At 44.0% G+C, this 19713-nt stretch overlaps 5 protein-coding genes across 10 annotated transcripts; 1 reads left to right on the top strand and 4 right to left on the bottom strand.

The window, feature by feature from the left end:
• Positions 1–407: 407 nt before the first annotated feature.
• On the bottom strand, positions 408–1938 carry LOC131885307 (large ribosomal subunit protein uL15m-like). 2 transcript variants are annotated; one of them, XM_059233325.1, is made up of 4 exons: positions 1558–1938; positions 1263–1399; positions 980–1145; positions 408–909 (listed from the first exon to the last, which is right to left on the bottom strand). In XM_059233325.1, the coding sequence occupies exons 1-4, from the start codon at positions 1666–1668 to the stop codon at positions 448–450; spliced, it is 876 nt and encodes a 291-aa protein (XP_059089308.1). In that variant the 5' UTR covers positions 1669–1938; the 3' UTR covers positions 408–447. The 2 variants fall into 2 exon arrangements, with proteins under 2 accessions (XP_059089308.1, XP_059089309.1); XM_059233326.1 differs by lacking the exon at positions 1558–1938 and adding an exon at positions 1487–1505.
• Positions 1939–9979: 8041 nt separating this feature from the next.
• LOC131884493 (lissencephaly-1 homolog) lies at positions 9980–12919 on the top strand. 4 transcript variants are annotated; one of them, XR_009373728.1, is made up of 4 exons: positions 9980–10335; positions 10657–11077; positions 11158–12763; positions 12839–12919. XR_009373728.1 is itself a non-coding variant. In XM_059232296.1 (3 exons), exons 2-3 carry the CDS (start codon positions 10886–10888, stop codon positions 12199–12201), a joined length of 1236 nt encoding a protein of 411 aa, XP_059088279.1. In that variant the 5' UTR covers positions 9980–10335; positions 10657–10885; the 3' UTR covers positions 12202–12919. The 4 variants fall into 4 exon arrangements, 3 of the variants coding, with proteins under 3 accessions (XP_059088279.1, XP_059088280.1, XP_059088281.1); XM_059232296.1 differs by having other exon boundaries at positions 11158–12919; XM_059232297.1 differs by having other exon boundaries at positions 9980–10325; positions 11158–12919.
• Positions 12920–14227, bottom strand: LOC131884497 (uncharacterized). Of its 2 annotated transcripts, none has more exons than XM_059232302.1 (4): positions 13847–14227; positions 13683–13770; positions 13438–13612; positions 12920–13371 (listed from the first exon to the last, which is right to left on the bottom strand). In XM_059232302.1, exons 1-4 carry the CDS (start codon positions 13935–13937, stop codon positions 13225–13227), a joined length of 501 nt encoding a protein of 166 aa, XP_059088285.1. In that variant the 5' UTR covers positions 13938–14227; the 3' UTR covers positions 12920–13224. The 2 variants fall into 2 exon arrangements, with proteins under 2 accessions (XP_059088285.1, XP_059088284.1); XM_059232301.1 differs by having other exon boundaries at positions 13438–13615; positions 13847–14221.
• Positions 14228–14329: 102 nt separating this feature from the next.
• On the bottom strand, positions 14330–16644 carry LOC131884496 (uncharacterized). The gene is made up of 2 exons (XM_059232300.1): positions 14725–16644; positions 14330–14638 (listed from the first exon to the last, which is right to left on the bottom strand). The coding sequence occupies exon 1, from the start codon at positions 15393–15395 to the stop codon at positions 14751–14753; it is 645 nt and encodes a 214-aa protein (XP_059088283.1). The 5' UTR covers positions 15396–16644; the 3' UTR covers positions 14330–14638; positions 14725–14750.
• Positions 16645–16658: 14 nt separating this feature from the next.
• Positions 16659–19101, bottom strand: LOC131884494 (uncharacterized). The gene is made up of 4 exons (XM_059232299.1): positions 18699–19101; positions 17440–17606; positions 16949–17066; positions 16659–16877 (listed from the first exon to the last, which is right to left on the bottom strand). Exons 1-4 carry the CDS (start codon positions 19014–19016, stop codon positions 16767–16769), a joined length of 714 nt encoding a protein of 237 aa, XP_059088282.1. The 5' UTR covers positions 19017–19101; the 3' UTR covers positions 16659–16766.
• Between the last annotated feature and the right edge of the window lie 612 nt (positions 19102–19713).

The following is a 19713-nucleotide window of genomic DNA, read 5'->3' on the forward strand; positions in this document are numbered from 1 at the left end:
TAGTGAAAAATGTAAAAAATCGCAAAATAAACAGCATGATGCCAAAAGATTGAATAAAGAGAAAAATATATTTTTATCTTTTGGACAACACTGACCAACCTCCCGCTACAATCTACTTGTTAAACCAAAATCGAAGCCCATGTATGCACTATTTGGACATTTAGGCAAGCGTCGGTACCAGCAAACAAACATGCCAGTGATGCAAAATTGGTGTTTCGAACTGGTTTTAACGAAGCTGACCGTTCCTCATAGAGCAATGTGAAAGAAGGGTCAGCTTCTCAAAAACATGTTTGAAGCTCCAAACTTGCATCGCTGACACTGGTACCAGCAAACAAAGGAACCTGCCAGAGGTTGCGTAAACGCCCCCATTGGTAATGGGTCCATCACACTAATGGAATATCCAAGAGTAACTAATAGTAGTGGTTCATTTCAGTGGAATCAAGAATTTCAAGAATTGTAATGTTTCACTAACTCTTCGTCCAACGGTTTGTAGATGCGTTTATCGGCCAAACTTACAATCCAGCCTGGCTGCAGTCCGTAAAACACTTGGCGTGGATCTTTAATAAGTTCTTGGGCTTCTTGACTCACTGGGTCGTCCAGAGGGGGGACAGAGTAGCCAAATTTCTGGGCTAGTAAGACCCTTTCTTCGGCCACTTTGGTAGGATCGGCCAAATAGCCCCGATTGGCGGGATTCATATAGTAACCGACGGCATCGGCTGGAGGTGTCAATCGACGAGGAATCGGTTGTCCAGTTTTGAAAAAGGCGATGGGATCAGCTAAGGCTTTAACCGAAAAAATGTCGAAGTAAGCCGTAACCAATGAGCCACCGTTACGTTCGACGGCCGCAATGGCCTCTTGGCTAGCCCATTGGACTTCTAAGTGTACTTTGGCCTTAAAACCGTCCATGCCCTGAAAAATGCGACGACAATGACCTAAACCGACAAGAAAACCGGCATTCAAAAGACTCGAGTCACATCACCTCAGCAGTCAGATGAACACCAAACTGTCGGAGATTCGGATCTAGGCGATAGACTTTGGTCTGACAGAGGGTGGCTAAGTCTATGGGATGATGAGTGTCGAGGCGACCCGTATCAATCAGCAATTGCAAGGTCTTAAGTGACATGGGAGGGTACTGCCGTTGAGCGCTAAAAGAACAAACCCATTACTCATTTGAATGAATTAGAAAACGATCAGTTCCAAATCAACCCGCCATATCAGCCTCAAACGACACGGCCGACTGACCAATTGACGGGTTCACTTACTGATAGCCATAGTTGTAGGAGACTTCCACGGGGGTAGTTTTAAAAATGGGCGAGGAGCCGCCTTCCCAACCCAAGGGCGACCAGATCTTGAACATGTCGCGCTTATTACGATTTTTGGCACCACGTAAGGGCGTTTTCTACAATAAAGACAACACGATATAAGTAAGGACTTGGTTTCGGTGTCTGATCTGCTTGGTTTGTGGCTTATCCAGGGGGCCCAGCACCTATAACAAGGCTTAACCTAGGTCCTACTCTTGACGTCCGGTGGGTCCGGTGGGTCCAGACGCTTCCTTACTTTGGGAAGCGAGTCCGTGGGCAATTTGGCCAAATTATTAACCGACACCCGAGGCAAGTGGCGCAGCATTGCCAATGCCTTCTCGGCGCTCGACAAATGACCCAACGTCATGACGATGACACGCCCAATAGTCCCCCGCCTGACTGTGCGCCTGAAATGTTGGCAGACGGTTTATCGGTAGATGGGCGGGATTTTTGATTGAAAGAAATATCCGGATGGGTGCGCTGAATAAAAGCACACCCAAAATCCACACGTCGCTCGATCTTCTCTTGGCTATTCTTGAAGTGACTCGAGGCCAGAGGCACACCACAACAAACGGAGATGTTGGCTGCACGCTTCGCGTCCGGTCCTTCCCGTCTAGTCCTCTAGTCCTTCCTTAAGAGTAAAGTGGGTAATTCGGGTGATACGCTTCAGCTGATTTCCGCAACCTCTTACATTAGTTGCGCCGTGGGAGGCATGAAAAAGGAGAGAGAGCGTTTCAGTTTTGCTCCATAACCAAGTTGGCTAATTTGTCTTGCCATTTCTCATTTTGATTAATAGAGCTATGTTGATTGGCCTATTCAACAAGTAGCAATAAACTTGTTAATTTTGGACAAACATAACAAATGAAAAGGCTTGATTAGGGGGGGGGCTTTGGGCTTGATTGACAAAATCATGGTATCTTGTTTATCCCTTCAATGCTGTTATCACTCAGATCCGTTGCAGACTAAGTAGTGCATTAAAAAATGAATTGACATCGGTACTCAAAGTAAAAATACATTATAAACTAAAATAAGAGGTTGCTCTTTAACAGGGCTTGAACAGTTACAAATGGGTTACCGTTACTTTTAAAAAAAGTAATGCGTCACCTTTACAATTGAGAAAAGGTGAGATTTTACCATTACTTTTTAGAAAAAGTAACGCGTTACGGTTACTGACACTTTTTGGAAAAAGTAATGCCTTACTGTTTATTGCTACTTTTGCAGTAAAGAAAAGGGCCTGAACGTTTTTCTCCCAACTTTTTTCCATTTTCCTTGACTTGAACTTGGCTTTTGGCTAAAAGTCAGCTTTTTTCGAGGTCTACTGATCAGCGGCCTCATGGCCAAGGCTGCACTGGGTTGACTAACCCAAACTTATTCCATTGGATTTGAGATTAACACATTTTTTGTTAACATGTATTAGGTCTTGTCCCATTCTGGATCAAAGTAATGCTATTTGAGGCGTGATGGTCCACTAGAGAGGGGTGAACCTGGTATTGAACCCCTGAACCTGAGTATAGCTTGGTTGAGCGTTAAATAACTGCACTACAACCATCTCCCTTTTCCTGGTAACCTTTTTTTTTTTGTGAAACTAAAATATTGTCTGTAACATTCTTTTCTGTTCTGCCATATTCTGCCACTTTTTCGGCTTACCGCCAATTGAATTTCTGGACACAATTGAAGGAAGATAATCATTGCTGGACTTATTTTCTTATTTATTCATTTTGGGTTTTAGTGGCAATGTTGCATGTTATGAGGATGATAAAGCTATGAAATGGTGAAATATGGATTCATCTAATCAAAAAAATACAACCCCCTCACATAAAGTACTTAGTTTAAGGATACAAAGTTACGAACTAATGTAAGACCGTTATAGGGCATGTGAAGCAAAGGATATTCAAGAAACATGTTGTGCAGCAACATTGATTTTCAGCAATTTGACAAGGGAGAAATGCCAAAAACGTTGTAGCCAACCTGCACTCATACTTGCTCTTGAATCCAATTGAATTTTCCTACTATCTAGTGAGTTTTGCTACAAAACTCAAGAATATGTCATTCTTTATGCTGTTCTGTCACTGTAAACTTGGTTGAATTTCAGAATACTGTTTGCTTCAACAAACTGGATTAAATGACAAATTCAGTCTTTGAACGGTGGAAGTTGGCCGTAATACTTGTCTACGTCATAGAATGCTTAAGCTCCACAGGAGCTGTACTGGATGATCATGTTTTTGGGTCAACTGACGCCGGCTTGCAAGGGTTCGTGAAATTCGCTTTAGGCAAGTTGAATTATTCACATGAAACGTTTCTCAGTCTTGTTTTCTTTTAATTTCCTGTGAATCTTACAAATATGCATGTAGAAAGAGCGGTAGAATAACAAAAACATGGCTTTTGTGGGTATAGCACATGTATCATGTAAAAAAAAAATGGACATTAGCAAAGCAAAGCATCCATTCTATTGATTGCCCTTGGTTTGCAACGTATCTCAAAAGTGCAACAAAACGTGACCAAAATTGCTGAACAATGATGAGGCATGCCAAATGTCGTTTCAATCTTCCAACAATTTACTTGAAACGACACTCGCGAGATTCCTATGATTTTTTGGCTCCCTCGCGGCTGCCTGGTGTGTGCGATGGGATCGGCTTTGAACACATTTTGTTTCGTGATTCTCGAAATCAAGTTCCGAATTCAGGGAGCCAATAAGTTGATTGCTCCTTTGTCAGCTCTGATTGAAACTGAGAAACGCAAGAGAAGTCGATTAGCCCGACATCCTACTACTCAACTACCAAAATGCGTTCAAAGCAAAGTCTCAAGTGGCTTGGTTGGAGTGACTTTTCTCTAAAAAGCCCTCTAGTCCGAACCGAGGCTCGTTTCTTCAGTTTCAGTGAAGTGTTTTCACCACCTGGATGAAAATTTCAATTTGAGCCTCATCCTAGTGATAGCTTGAGAAAGCTTGGAAACTCAAAGCACCACCGTTTCCAATGTACCCTAAAAGGTTAGGTTTGACTAAAAAGGTAACCCTGGTTTGATTGCAGAAAAATCAGGGTTTCTTTTTGTGACTAACAGGTTTCTGATAATCACCCAGTAATGCCATTTATGTAGTTGAGGTGATCCTGCCACCTGGCGAGCAGAGTTGACCTCAAAGTCAGCTGTTTGCCATGATTTGGGTTTGGGTGGGCAGATTTTGAAGCTCACAACCTACAGAACGAACATTGCCCCTCGTTTTCAAGACATTTCAGCGTCATCAAAGTAGTTGTACTCCTACTCAAAGGACGTTTTTCATCTACCAAGTATGCCAGCTTTTTTTTTTAAGAAACTCAGTTGAAGCCAAACTCGTCCATGGAGTGAATGAAACATGAGAGGATGGATATCATCAGGTGATGTCGAACACACTGTGATGCTAAGACATTGATTCTCCAGCAGAGCATATCCAACACCATGGAATTGACCCTCCATAAAAACGAAAGGTGGAGGACAGTCAATCCAAATGTAAGGCAACACTTCAACATCACTGGGGTTGTTGGGGCTTTCATCTGCCAATTGAAATAACTGCGGCTCTCCAAGCAAGCGGCTACCAAAAAGCGTCATTCTACAAACTGCATGGCTCATCATTCTCTCACTTGTGTATTGATTTTTGTTCTGATTTGACCTAATTTGACCATCATTCAGTCGACAATTTGGATGGATCCCGTGAAGAGTGATTGGCCCCAATGATAATGAACAAGGTGAAAAATGAAGAAGCTTGAGGTTAAAAACACTCAACGAGATACTTTTCAAATTAACAAGTTACCATTTAAAATAAAGAAAGTCAAAGCTAAAAGAAAAAACACCTTTTGGATTAGAAACGTGCTTTAGTGGTGTGGATCAAAAGGAAAACCGGAAAAGTCCTTCTAGCACAGGAAAAAGGTGGAGTACCTGATGAGATATATTTTTTCTTATTTAGGGATCTTGTGTATCCAATATCCATCTTGTTCAATGATAATCAGTCAACATGGAGTGTGCTTGGCTATAAAAAAAGAAATCTCATTTTTCTAAGTCGAATTGGCCATGACACTGACACTTTTTTAAATGAATTATTGTGTATCTAATCCAAATTGATAACACCATTTTCATACTAAAAAGAGCAAAATTCAGTTTTGAGAGGGGCTTTCCTAATTACAGATTAATGTCCTTCTGATGAGTGTGCCAACTAAGGCACACTGTACATGATGCATAATCACAAACTTAAAGAAATATAGAATGTGAACAAGCTTCCCGCCAAATTGGCCTGCTCTTGGTTGTAGCAACTCCAAGCCACTTTTTGAATCAAAGTAATAAAATAAGAAATGTAGATCTTTTCAATTACAGGCAGGTCACCTTATATTATTTACTTATAAAGTGGTTTGTTTCAGGCGGAAAATTTGATAGTTTTGGGCTCAAATTTGGCCAAGTTCATGTCTTCAGCAAGATTCTGTGGTTCTTTGACGTGCTTATTTGAAATAAAGTGATCAGTTTAGGAGATAAGACATTTTTGCTTTTGTTTGCAATTGACATCTTTAGGAGTTTGTAGTATAATCCAACATTTGCTGCATAACACAGTCATTGGGACTGAAAGACTCATAGGTTCAAAGGCTTCTCTGACCGGTTCTTCCCAATCATGTCCAAATTAACTCCATGCTCTCAGGCTGTCCAGATATTTGGCTGGAAAGAGCATTGGACATCAGTTCTTCTTTCTTCCCGTCCATTATTTTTAGGCCACTCATTCTTCATGTGATCCACTTGGATTGCCAACAGAGCAAAGGTTGAATCAATTGTTTTGCCTGCCTTTCAGAACAAAGATCAATGCAAAAGTGTGCACTTGATGTTCCATACAGTTTGTTGGATAACACTTCATTGTAGTCCCTTGCTTAGAGAGTCACAGTTAATTCAGAGTGGGTGACAGCCCCAACAACCCCAATGGTTCTGTTGGTGTTGGATGAGTTGCCTATCTATGGGGATTGATTGCTGTCCACTTTCCAATTTTGTTGAGGGTTGACTCCATTGTTTTTGATATGCCAATCTTGCAGATCAATGTCTTTGCATCACGGCATGTTCTTTAAGACAAAGATTTCCATCCTTATGTGTCTCATTCACTCTGCCAACAAGTTTGGCAGATGAAAATCTTCATTTTAATAGCAGTAAAACTGTTGATGTTGCTGAAATATCTAGAAAACAAGGGAAAATATCCGTTTTAATGGTTCTATGCTTTTCTGGAGAATCAATGCCTTAGTATCACGGTATATTTGACATCAACTGAAGTTATCCATCCTCTTGTGTCTCATTCACTCCATGAACAAGTTTGGCATCAAGTGAGTTTCTTAAAAAAGCTGGCATACTTTGCAAATAAAAAAAATGTCCTTTGAGTAGGAGTACAACTAGTTTGATTATTCCAAAAACAAATTGGATTCACCTTGGGTTCAACTAACTTATTCTACAGCATTAAAGTGTCTTTTGCCATTAGAATTGCATCAGTATGGCATTTCTCAATAAAAAATAGTTGTCACGCTGATTTCTAGCATGCTGCCGGTGCCAATTTAGTTAGTTAGTCACAAAAAGTAACCCTGATTTTTCTTCCCTCAAACTAGGGTTGCTTTTTTAGTCAAAGCTTCCCTTTTACCTTACAATAGACAGGGTGGTGCTTTGACTTTCCTAGCTTTCTGGCAATCCTGATTTTGAAAGTTAATTCATCCCATCACTACCTCATACCCCTTTAACGTTTTGGCATTAAAAATGTGGTCGGTAAGTTTTCTCAAACCCATGTTTTGAAGCACGCCAGAGGAAAGAAATTGCGTGGCAAGGGGTCATATTAGGGGTTTCTAGTCAGAATTGGACCGCACCATGAATGATTCAGATTTTTACCATACTTCCCCTTGGCTATCTTGACTACAAACGGAACTTTTTGACATCCAGCAACAGCTGAGACAAATCATGCGTTTGCAGCGCCCTTGGTTAATCTATTTATGGGGATATATATGGTCTACCTCAAAATACTCAATGTCAGGGTTGCTACACCGTATTTTTCTTGAATTTCATTCACTTAACATGCTCTTTATTGACTTGTCAAACTCAAAAATTTCGCAGTATGATGACTAACGCCTCACGAAACCTCTAAAAGTTATGAAGATTATGTACGACCCAAACCATAAAACAAGTACGAGAAATAAATTCTTGGAACAAGGTTACCTGAGACAGATTTAAAGGCATTGCGATACTCTCAAGTTTGATTGGTCAATACCTAAACCATAATGAAATAGAATCCGAACAAAAGTTTTTTCCTGCATGTTATTTGAAGTTCCTCTGATTAAATCGTCAGGGCAAAGATTCATGTTTGAGTAAGTTTTCAAGCACAATCTGCAAAAATGCCGCCAATATTCAATAAGTTTTTACAAACATTATTTTGAGGTTCACTGTCCAAATCTAAGGTTTAGGGCCCGTTAAAACTTACGCTACTCTACTGTTGATGAGCTTTCAGGCAGTCTAGGCTTAGCTTTTTCGTATCGGCCATTCCGAGGGTCTAATCGCGCTGGCCACAGCGGCCATTAGCTTTAATCAGGCCCTGGACCTTAAACGCTCCCATGTGGACGATGGAGGAATGTAGAGCCAGCTGATTTTTTGGGTCCCGTTGGCTGAGTGTCCGGTGAATGGCCTCCTGTGCCTCCCTCCCTCTGACTCATCGGCTTTACACCTACGAGGCTCCGCTGATGTAGAAGTGTTCCGTCGACTGCTGGTTCATTTAGTGCCCTGTATTGCAATAGTACTAAACTTTTGAACTTTCAATTTTGTCCCAAAGCAACCCATGCACAGCAGGACAAGATCGAAATCGAACGCATTGAGCAAAAAATTGTCTTTTTCTAGGCATCTGCAAAAATATTTTAGTACCTATTTGTGATAACTCGATGACGCTTGGAAATTAAATCCTTGCAAGACCATCAGAATGTATTTGAGTTCCTATGTGTTCTATTTCATTGACCAAAACTGATCCTCTTAAGTGCAGAACATAACCCATGTGTGTAGGAAAGTAATTCTCCTGTATGTAGAACGTGAATCCTCTTATTGCCAAGAATGTAGGGTGGTTTACATGTCCTTCAGCATGTCTTCCAATAGATATCTTTTTTTTTAACTACTCATGCAAAAGTTGCCCTGAAGCAAGTTGAAGTTTAGCAAGGAGTTGACTTTGCTTTATTTCATTATTGACTACCTGCAAACATTTTGCAGCCGTGAACCCAAAAAGAAGAATGATTCACCTACTTCTCCTGTACATGTCATTACGGTCTCCTTTATTTGCTTTAGGGGTTTTGGCATAAACATGAAACAAAACAGTTAGGTAATAAAGCATTGTTGAAAACTTCGCATTAAGCTTTGAATTTCAATCTGTACAAAAGCTTAATCCTTTATGCAATTTTTTAGGTATCAAGACGCATAGACCGTGTTTAAAACAGTAAAATCAAGGTTTTTATGTGTATGGTTGGGGGGACGGAGTAGAGGGTTCAAAAAGTCCGTCACATGAGACGCTGAACTCAAGGTCGTACTTTTGTAATTCAGTGCACCATGTTCATGCGTGAATCCCTCAGTGAGTTTGAGCCATTGTGTGGTCAGCTGCTGCCGTCAGGCAGGCTGTTGGTCCATAAGCGAAGCCATGAGAAACTCAAGCAAGTCGAGGAAATCAACTTCGTGTCCCAACTACTGGCAAAGCCAATCCCATTCTCACTCAGTCTGTCTTGTCTCCTGCTCAGGGTGACCATCGAAAACGAACACTTCTTTCAAGCCAGAGGACACGCATGCTTTTTGCCGGATCAATTTTGCACATTTCAGATGAGGGACGGAATTTTTAGAAAGGATACTGCAGAATGGGTTCCTCCCATTCCCTCTGAAGGTCTCAAGGTCATTTGGCAATGCATAATATAAGGTTAGCCAAACTTTTTAAGTTGCAGCGGTTGCAGCTTCCATTCTCAGTCGATTGTCACCATTCTGACCCTTTTTGTGCAATTCTTCGAGAAGAAAAATCCAAACTTCTGCTTTTTGAATCATCCTTGTTGATTGTAGATCGTTCACAATTGTTCATGTTCTTTTTTTAGACACAAACATCTTTGCAAATGTTTATTAATTCATATGTGTCAGTCAATATCTTTCATTTTTGTTAGTGGCCAAGATTTTCCCCATTGGTTTAACTTGGTTTACATTTATTGGGTCACGGAGAGGTGAATGAATGTCCCTAATGACTCCGAAGTTATTGTTTTACTTTAGATCAAGTAGTTTTAGCATTCAATGTCATTTCAAATCGGATACTGGAGGACTGGGAGCTGAATATCCTTCTTTTATCCGGAAGCGGCTTATGCAACGGCTATGCCCCCGCCCCCAAAAAAAACCCGTTCTTTTCATAGAGTGTGGTTTCCTATCTCGGCCGTTCCGAAGAATGGAGTTTCAAGAAGGACATTAGATTCTTTCAAAGTCAAGTTGGCGGACGAACAATCATTAAAACAATAACAATTGGAACATATAGAACAGCCTAGTTGACCTTTTGATTCAATTCATAACTTTGATTGGTCACCCTGGTGGTGGGCTCTCAAGTCAGTCTCATCTAATCGTCTTCTGCATGGCTCGTGGACTCCAGCCACCGACCCACCGACCCACCGACCCACCCATCCACCCATCCAGACCTCGATCGAACCGGGCCACCCACCACGGACAGGAAGAACAGGCTCGAGATCGTCAGCCTCTCACCCGCTTCTTGACATTCGCCTTGGGCTTCCAGCCTGCCACAGAGCCTTTCGCACGCCTTCCAGCCCTCCCGGACAGACGGCCAACCTACTCTCTCTCTCTCATTGAATCTCGCCCGTGTTCCGCCCTCTCACCCACCGGAGGCACGAGGCCACCTGCTCAACCTGTCGACCCTTCCCGGTTCCTCCCCGGGTCCTCCGTACCCTCTTTACCCGTTAGGTTACCGAAGGGCCGCCAGACAATCGATCCTCGGAGGCTGGTGCCTCCCCGCCCACTCCTTGACCGTGGTGCTTGGACGTAAGTAGAGGTAAGTGATTCGGCCCAAGTTTCCGAGCGCCAACTCGAAACCGACGAAGTCTTGTTGGCTTCTCCTCGATCTTGGTTGAGTGGGGCCTCATAGGTTGGGCCATCTCCATTTGACTCTGTCTGCATGCAGTATGGACCCCCAATTTGAGCGCCCATGGGCCAACAAACATCCGACTTTGGGTGCTTGAGGACGACACGCCAGACTGATGAAAATCTCGCCTAACTCGACAGAACGATGAGGTTCAACTCTTGAATTGATGTGGTCCTCGATCCGGGGTGTGGATAACTTCTAACTGAGCTTTGATGTCTTTGTTGCTTTCAGATTCACGGATCCGAACCTCCGGTAGCCAGTCCTCCGTGAGTGAGTGAGTGAGTGAGGCGCCCCCGGTCATCATGTCTGGTTTAACCCCGTGATCTCGCCTTCAACCCTTTACCCCCTCCCACCCTCCCTGAAATTCATCGGGGAGTAGTTGGTCCCTCCCCACATCGGCCAATCTCGCATCAGAAGGTGTTTCTGAGTCTCGATCAGGCGCGAGTGGAAGGAATCGGTCATGAAAATGGTCTTGTCCCAGCGACAAAGAGAGGAACTGAACAAGGCCATCGCCGAGTATCTCCAGAGCAATGGATACAACGATGCCTTGGAACACTTTAAACGTGAGAGTGATATGCCCGGTGACATTGACAAGAAGTTCACCGGATTGCTCGAGAAGAAATGGACGTCAGTCATTCGCTTGCAGAAAAAGGTACGCTTAACCATTTTGTTAGTACGACGGTCTTCTTGGCCTGGTATTTTGACGTTCATTCGGGGCTCGTTTTTTTCTAGGTGAACGAATTAGAGGCCAAATTGACCGAGGCCGAGAAGGAGTTCATTTCCGGGGCTCCCACACGAGAAAAGCGCTCCCCGGGCGAATGGATTCCGCGCCCACCAGAAAAATACGCTTTGTCCGGCCATCGGGCGCCCGTCACCAAAGTACTCTTCCATCCCATTTTCAGCCTCGTGATATCCGCCTCAGAGGACTCCACCCTCAAAGTTTGGGACTTTGAGACTGGCGACTTCGAGCGTACTCTCAAAGGTCACACGGACTCCGTGCAAGATGTCGCTTTTGATGCGCAGGGCAAGTTTCTCGTCTCGTGCTCGGCGGACATGTCTATCAAGGTATGGGATTTTCAAACATATGACTGCATAAAGACACTTCAGGGTCACGACCACAATGTGAGCAGTGTTTGTTTTGTGCCTTCCGGCGACCACATCATTTCATCCAGTCGCGACAAATCTATCAAGATGTGGGAGGTGGCCACCGGCTATTGTGTCAAGACCTATAAGGGTCATCGAGAATGGGTGCGCATGGTTCGAGTCTTTTCGGACCAATACATTGCATCGTGCTCCAACGACCAGACAGTGCGCGTCTGGGCACTTCAAACCAAAGATTGCAAACTGGAACTAAGGGAGCACGATCATGTGGTCGAATGTTTAGCTTGGGCCCCTGAATCCGCCACGGGGGCCATCAATGAAGCTGCCAACGAGGACAACAAATCCGAAGGAGGCAAGTTCATCGGTCCATTCTTGGCCTCGGGCTCCAGGGACAAGACCATCAAGATCTGGGACATCACGTCCGGGTCATGTTTGTTCACGCTCGTGGGCCACGACAATTGGGTGCGCGGATTGGTGTTTCATCCGGGGGGTAAATATTTGCTCTCGGCCAGTGATGACAAGACCATGCGAGTGTGGGATGTGGCTCATAAACGATGTCAGAAGAGGCTCGATACGCACACGCACTTCTGCACGTCCTTGGATATCCATCGCTCCGGGCCTTATGTGGTCACGGGAAGCGTAGACCAAACGGTGAAAATTTGGGAATGCCGCTAGACGACTACATCTCACCAATGTCCCCAGAGGATATCCTCCTCTTCGTCAAGGATATGCTGCCCCCACCCCCTCCCTCAATTACCACAGTTCCCCATTTATTTTGGTTTGGCTAACAAATGGGGCTGAGGGGAGTCGGGGAAACTGGATGCCTGGTTGAAATTAACCCCATGTAGCACGTTGTCTGGAGACGCGTTCGAACTCAAATACACCCTCAGCCTTCCAGATTGTCCTGCGCTTTATACTACCTGACACTGTTCGCCTGATTTATGACTAATTTGACACCCCAAGATGGATGAAATTCTTCATTCGTTTTATTCTCGTATCATGCTTAACATGGTGCCCTTCCAAACAACTTTCTCGTCTACTTCTTCTGTTACTAGTCGTCCTTTCTGCGCTTCCTACATGGAACTCTCTCCAATCGACTCCTCGCAATCATTTTGTCTTATGGACACGATGTGCGATGAGGTTGTCCTGTAGGATGAGAACACTTGCACAGGTTCCATTTGAGATGGATTATTTCGGAATCCCTACACACTCATTTCCATTCGTGAAAAGATCTGTGGTAAGTGTGGACATATAGACTCTTGGCTCTCTCACTCTCGGCCCCAATCACCATCATTCCCCGACTGCATTCCAGACTGGAGCGAAGCACAGAGACCATAAACCTTACTTGGTGTTTCAAGCAAATTATCAATGGCCACCCAAACTACTATTATTCCAACACCCTATTGCCTTGGCCAGCCAAGATTTGTTTTTGAATTCATATCTATGTTGAACATTTCTATATTGTAAATATGCTTCACTATTCTCTGATATTTGGATAAAAAAGGGAGATCCCGCCCCTCCCCTTTCCTAAAATCAAACATCAATTTAAAGCATATTCTTCAACAGCAGCAACTGCAACCAGATAAGATCCCTTGTATTTTTCTCGTTAAGTTAGGATTTGTAAAATTAGGATGTTTTCTCGTCGATATTAAAGCAAGCCAAAACATTTTATTATTGCCCCCGCAAGTTGCAAATCTTTTATTTTCCCATGGTATGAGAGTTGTCAATCCGATCCTCCATAGTCCAGCGTTTGTCTCGAGTACTGGGGCAATCTGATAGTCCACCCGGTATGCCCTCCTTCAGATTACCCTCATCTTCGGGCGAATAGGGCTCGGGAACATTGGTCTACAAAGCGGAATGGTCGGTATAGTTGTCGATGGCATAGTGCATGAATTCCTATATCTATCCCACCTGCAGAACCGAATCCAATTGCGCATTCCCACCCATGTCTTGACAAGTTAAATTGGCCGGCTCATCCACATTCATATCAGACTTGATCCCTTGGTCCGACGAGAATCGCGATTGCTGATCGTTCATGAATCCGGACGAGAAATGTTGGGAGGTTTGTTGGCCTGACCTTTCGCGGCTTCTGAATGAAATTAGAAATGAATTGCGGATCCCACTCGAAATGAGCCTTTGATTTATAATGCGACTACCTGCCATCGGTGGGTTGGACCTTCTGGGCGTCGCTGTGTTCCTTGATATTGGCTGGAACGTTTCCGCTTTGGGAAGAGTTGAACAAAACTGAAGAAGACAAAGAAAGGCCGAAAGCGTTTGATGTGAAATGGGTTACCTTTCAAAGGACTCTAATTCACTTTACTTTGTGGCATTCCACTCCCCAACGCACTCGGTCTTATTTCTCGAATTTCTTGCCAGAAGAAAAGCGATCTCGATGTGATACGCCTGTACATGATGATCTGCGGTTTGAAGATTGAAGAATAGTTTCCTCTTTCTGGTCCACCCACAACAGACGCTTCAAGTGTTAGTCAAAAACTGAAACTTCTCTGATCCGTATTCTTGTTTTTTTTGATTCAAGGCATTCCGCCCTCGACTACTGTAGATCGAGGCTCGTCGCCTATTCCGTTCTTTTGCACAAGTGTTTTTTGACGTTGTCAGCAGATTTTCCAACGTTTTGAACCCGTGAAAGGACCCCTCCTGTTACTAATGCTCCTGCATACATGAAACTCTTATGCTCAACGTCCTTTTTTCTGATTTGATGATAGTCTCTAGGCAGATTAACCCCTAATTTAAATCCTTTTTTTTTAGCCAGCGATCAATTTCATAACTTCGAGATTGGCTCTGATCTGGATTTTAGTCAGATTTGCTCACATTTTTATTTCAGAGACACTTCAGTACAAAAGTATTAAAATATCCTCGTCAATCAATCGTGAATTTTGGTCATGGCATCTCCGTGTCTTTTTGAGCTAGATCTTTTCCTTCCTGTTGGGATTGACTTTCCAATTTCGTTCCCCTCAAATGAATGCATGCTTGAATGAAATCATCCAAGCGGCCGCCAGTGCGCCCTGGTAATGCACGATGTATGATCATTAAGATGTTCTTCTCTCCAATGACGTCGACGAGGAGCAAATTTCAATTTTCCTCAACAAGGACACTAAAACAAAAGAAATCTTGTCAATCGTACCAAAAAATGACAAAGGCGACACAAAGGTCATCATCATCATCTTCATCGCCATTGACCTATGCTCGATCGGTCGCCTGCTTTTTCACACAACGACAACCACAGTAGACGAAGGCCGACTGGCGTAGTATCGAGCTCCTCGCCGAGATTGCCAGAAGTCATAGTCTTCGTCAACATGATCGTTGCCCTCGTCAACATCTTCCGTGGACTCTGATGTGACGGTGATCTCCGGTGCTTGTTGGCCTGATGGGCCGTTCTTCAAATTGAGACGTTTGAGCTTGCCCTGCTTGTGGCACGAATCGCAGAGAAAATTAGTCAATTTCCCCAAGAAACTGAATGCCGCCACTAGGGTGGCACTTAGGGCTACGGCGATCCAAATGGCGCAAGCCGTGGCACTCCAGTGGCACACCATTTGTCCTAAACTGGCCGAATACCAACCTTGAGACTTGGCCAGGGAACCGATCAAGAAGTCGAGCACAATGAAGAGCGGGAAAATGGTATAAATGATGATGGAAATGCATTTGTGCTCGAACGAGAACACGGCTAAGATAAGTTGGGACAGCCAGCAGGAGCAGAAGGAGCATCCGCAAAACTCGTCGCAACAGGTTTCGCAATCACTCTTTCCAGATTCCAATTGTTTCAGGGACTCTTTGCCGCGTAGTCGCTTCAGATTCGAGATCTTTTGCTCCTCTTCAAACTCATGTTCCAAGCATCGAGACGACGAGGGCATTCTGACCCAACTGGCAGGGGTCCGGCACGGGGATGGGGACCGCCCTTCCCAACCATTTGGATCTCATGGGTGCATCGACTGTCACGATCCCGACCTCCACTCTTGAGTAATTTTTTTTGGATGAACACTAAGGCGAGTGCGATTACACTTCATTCATTCCCGGGCAGCAACATCGGCTCGATTCTTCTTCGGCGCGACTGTTGAAAGTTTGAACTCTTTAACATTCCATTTTGCCATCATTTGCCATTCGCAAATCCTGATATCCAGACGACCGGTGGATTCAATACACTATTCTCATACTATATATTGGTTATTCACTTGATGTGTCACTCTTCAGGTTTTGAGATGTCAGTACTAGGTCGAGGCGTTTGATGTGAATGTCAGATGGTCTTCATATGTTGGAGAGGGTCCCATATTTTTACGTCGTCGCCCCACTCTTTGACGTAGCTCCTCGCTCTTTGAAACGCGTTGTTTCCATGTTTCTCGAAAGGAACGGGAACACTTCACTCAAAGTCTCTGCTACTCGACAAATTGTAGCAAAATACGTTTGTGCCGTGCAAACTGTGAAGCGGAAAGTCGATGGTGTGCCTCCTCCATTTCTACCCGACTTGCAAGTGGCCCAATCTCGGGGAAAAAGTGAGTCAAGACGCAGAAGACAAATCGGATGTTCCATTGGGCCAGTCAGGAATTTAGCTATCCTCTCAGGAGAGCACCAGGAGCAACAGTCTTGAGAGCCACGGAATGAGCGCAATGTGGTGGCTACTATTAAACGACAGGGGTTCGAGATTCAGGATATTTGGGTGGACAGTCGCATACCTTCTCCTCGACTGCCACTCTCCTGCAGGCCCTGTGGATCGCATGAGGGTCGGCAAGGGATTAGCAGTCACAACATTGTGCCATGATTCTTTTCTCTGTCACTTGGACGTCTGACATCGGTTAACGGAGGAAGACCCGTGCTCAAGGGCCAGTTGGTCAGAAACAAGAGGTGAAGATTGAAGAAACTTGTTCAGATTGTTCAAGCTCGGTGTGAGACCGACCTCGTCTATCCTCGTAAGACAGCTTGGGGCGAACTAACATTTAGGCATTGGCTTGACTGAGTGAAACTGGAGAATAGAAAAAAAAACGAAATGAAAAGTAAGGGAAGGCAAATTTTGTGGCTCAGGAGCGTGATCCGTTCATTAGAGGTCAGTATAACGACCTCTCCCATTTGTGTTATTGAGATGCTAGGAAGATGTGTTAATCAGAGCAAAACCAAGCTCCAAGTTAAGGTTAATTCAACATTTAATTCTGAATGAATGATAAAAACAAAAAGGAAAACTATTCGGAATTTGTGAGCTCAAAATCATCTTCATTTTGCGGTAGAAATTAAGTTTAAGGTTTCATTATCTTCGGGTAGAATTCATCGGTCGAAAATACGCGAATCTCCGAAGGATTTGATGACATGGGTGGCATAAAGGCGGCGGCTGGCGGGCGGGCAGCACCCTGCAAATTCCAATGATGTTGTCATAAATTGTTAAGCTTCGTTGCAAAACGGTTTCGATCATGATTCTTACAAAAAGCATCGGCATGAAGGTTCGAATACCGGAACCTGCCACGGTATTTTCCGCTTGGGTTAAAAGCTTATCCATATTCTCCATATTAGTCTTGATTTTGGCCACCATCACCTCCAATCTAAAATCAATAGAGAGTTGAAAATGAAGACATCACAATTTACGTCACCTTCTAGGCGACTCCATAATTAGTGCTCCTTGATGATCTACGAAAGTATGAACTTCGGCACTATTTGGCCATGAACAACATCATTACTCAACGATGGTGGTGTTTGTGACATGGAGAGATAACGGGACTAAACTACTTTTCTGCAGGGGTTTCCCTTCTTGGGTTTCCCCCAAATCAAACAACTCTCAAGAGGGTAATGCTCCCCTCATATGGAAGCGATCAAATTTGCAAAAGTAGGCAATTGTTTGCAAATAGAAATCTGTTGTCGCGACACAATTTTCGATTAGCTGGATTGAAGACGGTCGCTGTGGAACTCTGATCATACCGGTCGATTTTGTGAAAGATGCGCTCCACGTTGGGGAAACTTTGAGTTATGGAGGGCACTTGCTGGAATAAACAGGTGGCCGTGTCATTTTGGCTCATGGCCAACAAATGTTGGAACTCGTCGAGGCGAATCAGCAAATCACCCAGGTCCTCTTCTATTTTACTTTCCTACAAGGCAAGGGAATGAATATATGGGTTGAAAGAAACCGGATCAGGCGAAAATAAGGGATCATTAGGTATGTGACGAAAAAAAATGTCATGCATTATTCTGTGTTTACACGCTCTTCAGCTTCTTCTCACCAGATGGGGTAGAAGAACCCGGCGACCCTTATAGCCGTAGAAGAGCGTATCTACAATATTGTTTGGCGGCCTTCTGGTTGGTTGTTGTTTCGGGTACCAATTAACTGTTTTGAAAGATATTTTGCTTCAACCGCTTTCGATAGACTTCTGTTTTAAAACCAAAAAAGACCAAATACAGTAAACAGTTACAAACCAAAGTCTGAGCACACGCTTTGACATGACCGTGAGCCGCAGAACAAATATGACTAAATTTTAAAATCTAAAATTTTTAAACTTTAATACTTCAATTGTAATACACTTCGAGCATTGGTTGAATTTCATATTATTTTCAAAAAGAGAATTGATTCACAATCTCGCTGATTCAATTTTAAGATTTGACTGGCCTGGAGTACAACACAAAGAAACATTTTCAATGACCAAGGTTAATGCAATCGCCTTTCACAGACTTACACCTTACATTATGAAGCTTTGACCAGTTTGCTACAGAAATCTACTGAAAGAAACCCTGATGAGTTGGGGTCGAGTCTGGTCCATTCCTCCAGATTGATGCCCAAGACTCGAGTGCATTCAGCGCATTCTGCACACTCCCAATCGTTCCAGCTCTAGCTTTTTACATTGGCATGCTATCTTGGACACTTCAAGAGAACCAATTGTAATGGAATGACAGGCATCAAGAAAACGGTCCGAGCACCAACAAGTTAACGTTTGTTGGCGTTGCTATTCTCATCATTTAATCTCGACTAAATAATGGTACCGACCTCAGATCAGAACATTGAGAGACAGTTCAACTACGGAGGGAACGGTCTTCCTTTCCATTCACAATCATCTCGATTTCTCCTCCCCGCGTCCCTACCCGCCATTTGCTTGGCCTTGGCCCTCGACCCTCGGACGAGCCTCCTTCCGCCCGCTCGTCGGTCAGTCCATATTGAGTCCGGTTTTAGGCCTTGGTGGGGGTCTCACCTGAGTCGGCCAATCCACTTGAGCGAAATCCGCTAAATCCGCCGTAAATCTCAAGACAGCCTTCTCTCGCCGGAGCTCTGACTCAATGTCTAAATCCGTGTCCGTGCCCGTGCCCGTGCCCGTGTCCGTGCACGGAGGTTTGGCCATCGAACTGGGATCGCGCCGAGAAACAAGTCCCGACCCGGATTTCGCCTCTGCCGATCCCTGGTGTAGGCTAGCCATGGCGGACAATGGTTGACTAGTGGGTAGCGAGGAGCCATCAGACTCCCCGATTGGTGGATCATAACCACCCCATTGGTCGTCGAGCTCCTCCATCATGGTCAGTGGCTGGCTGGGTGGGTAGGTCCTAGACGTCCTAGACGTCCTAGAGCAATTTTTTCGTTGTTCGATACGATTTTCGAGTGGTCAATGGTAGCTCGAGCGAAATAATTCTTATTCTAGTTCAAAAATGCTAGAAAGATGCTATTTTCTGAAAAAAAGCTTATTCTTTATGGTGGTCATAGGGGATTTCAGTTCCATAACTAAGCGTTATTTGACACAATCACTGTTTGAGAGTCATGACAATTTTTTGAAATATTATTCTGTTTTGAAAAAGGAGATAAAAGTAGGAAATCGGGACCATGGATCCCAAGACTCGCGGGGTTGAGTATACGTCATCAAATTTGACCGATCTGATTAGCTGCCAATTTTCAGCGAATATGGGCTTTGTTAGAGACCCTGGTCACTAGGCTTCCCTAGGGAACCTTAACCTTCTGACCCCCAGCGACAGCTCAGACGAAAACAAGCGATAGCAGCGCCCTCGATCGATCTATATATGTAGTTATCTATAGCCGTGTCTGCCCCCATGGATCTCTAACTCATTTTCTTCGGTCATTGAGACCAGAGTTTTCATAATTCATGAATGGGATACTGCGTTCATTGAGTTAAACATGGGCAACTCTCCAAGGGATCAATGGTTGTAAGTTCTGGGCGCAAAATCAGAAGAAGTCAACCGCAAGGTCCATGAGCTGGTCAT

Source organism: Tigriopus californicus, chromosome 8 (assembly GCF_007210705.1).
Source record: "Tigriopus californicus strain San Diego chromosome 8, Tcal_SD_v2.1, whole genome shotgun sequence".
Taxonomy (NCBI): domain Eukaryota; kingdom Metazoa; phylum Arthropoda; class Copepoda; order Harpacticoida; family Harpacticidae; genus Tigriopus; species Tigriopus californicus.

Excerpts from the sequence above, each read along its gene's own strand:
- LOC131884493 (XM_059232296.1), top strand. The coding sequence starts at position 10,886 with ATGAAAATGGTCTTGTCCCAGCGACAAAGAGAGGAACTGAACAAGGCC. Across the intron at positions 11,078-11,157 it reads TCATTCGCTTGCAGAAAAAG|GTGAACGAATTAGAGGCCAA; the intron begins GTACGCTTAACC and ends GTTTTTTTCTAG.
- LOC131884497 (XM_059232301.1), bottom strand. The coding sequence starts at position 13,937 with ATGTACAGGCGTATCACATCGAGATCGCTTTTCTTCTGGCAAGAAATT. Across the intron at positions 13,771-13,846 it reads GGGGAGTGGAATGCCACAAA|TTTTGTTCAACTCTTCCCAA; the intron begins GTAAAGTGAATT and ends TGTCTTCTTCAG. Across the intron at positions 13,616-13,682 it reads GTCCAACCCACCGATGGCAG|AAGCCGCGAAAGGTCAGGCC; the intron begins GTAGTCGCATTA and ends AATTTCATTCAG.
- LOC131884494 (XM_059232299.1), bottom strand. The coding sequence starts at position 19,016 with ATGATGGAGGAGCTCGACGACCAATGGGGTGGTTATGATCCACCAATC. Across the intron at positions 17,067-17,439 it reads ATCTTTCACAAAATCGACCG|ATTGGAGGTGATGGTGGCCA; the intron begins GTATGATCAGAG and ends TATTGATTTTAG. Across the intron at positions 16,878-16,948 it reads CCTTCATGCCGATGCTTTTT|GGTGCTGCCCGCCCGCCAGC; the intron begins GTAAGAATCATG and ends TGGAATTTGCAG.
- LOC131884496 (XM_059232300.1), bottom strand. The coding sequence starts at position 15,395 with ATGCCCTCGTCGTCTCGATGCTTGGAACATGAGTTTGAAGAGGAGCAA.
- LOC131885307 (XM_059233325.1), bottom strand. The coding sequence starts at position 1,668 with ATGACGTTGGGTCATTTGTCGAGCGCCGAGAAGGCATTGGCAATGCTG. Across the intron at positions 1,146-1,262 it reads TCCTACAACTATGGCTATCA|CGCTCAACGGCAGTACCCTC; the intron begins GTAAGTGAACCC and ends TTGTTCTTTTAG. Across the intron at positions 910-979 it reads GTGTTCATCTGACTGCTGAG|GGCATGGACGGTTTTAAGGC; the intron begins GTGATGTGACTC and ends CGCATTTTTCAG.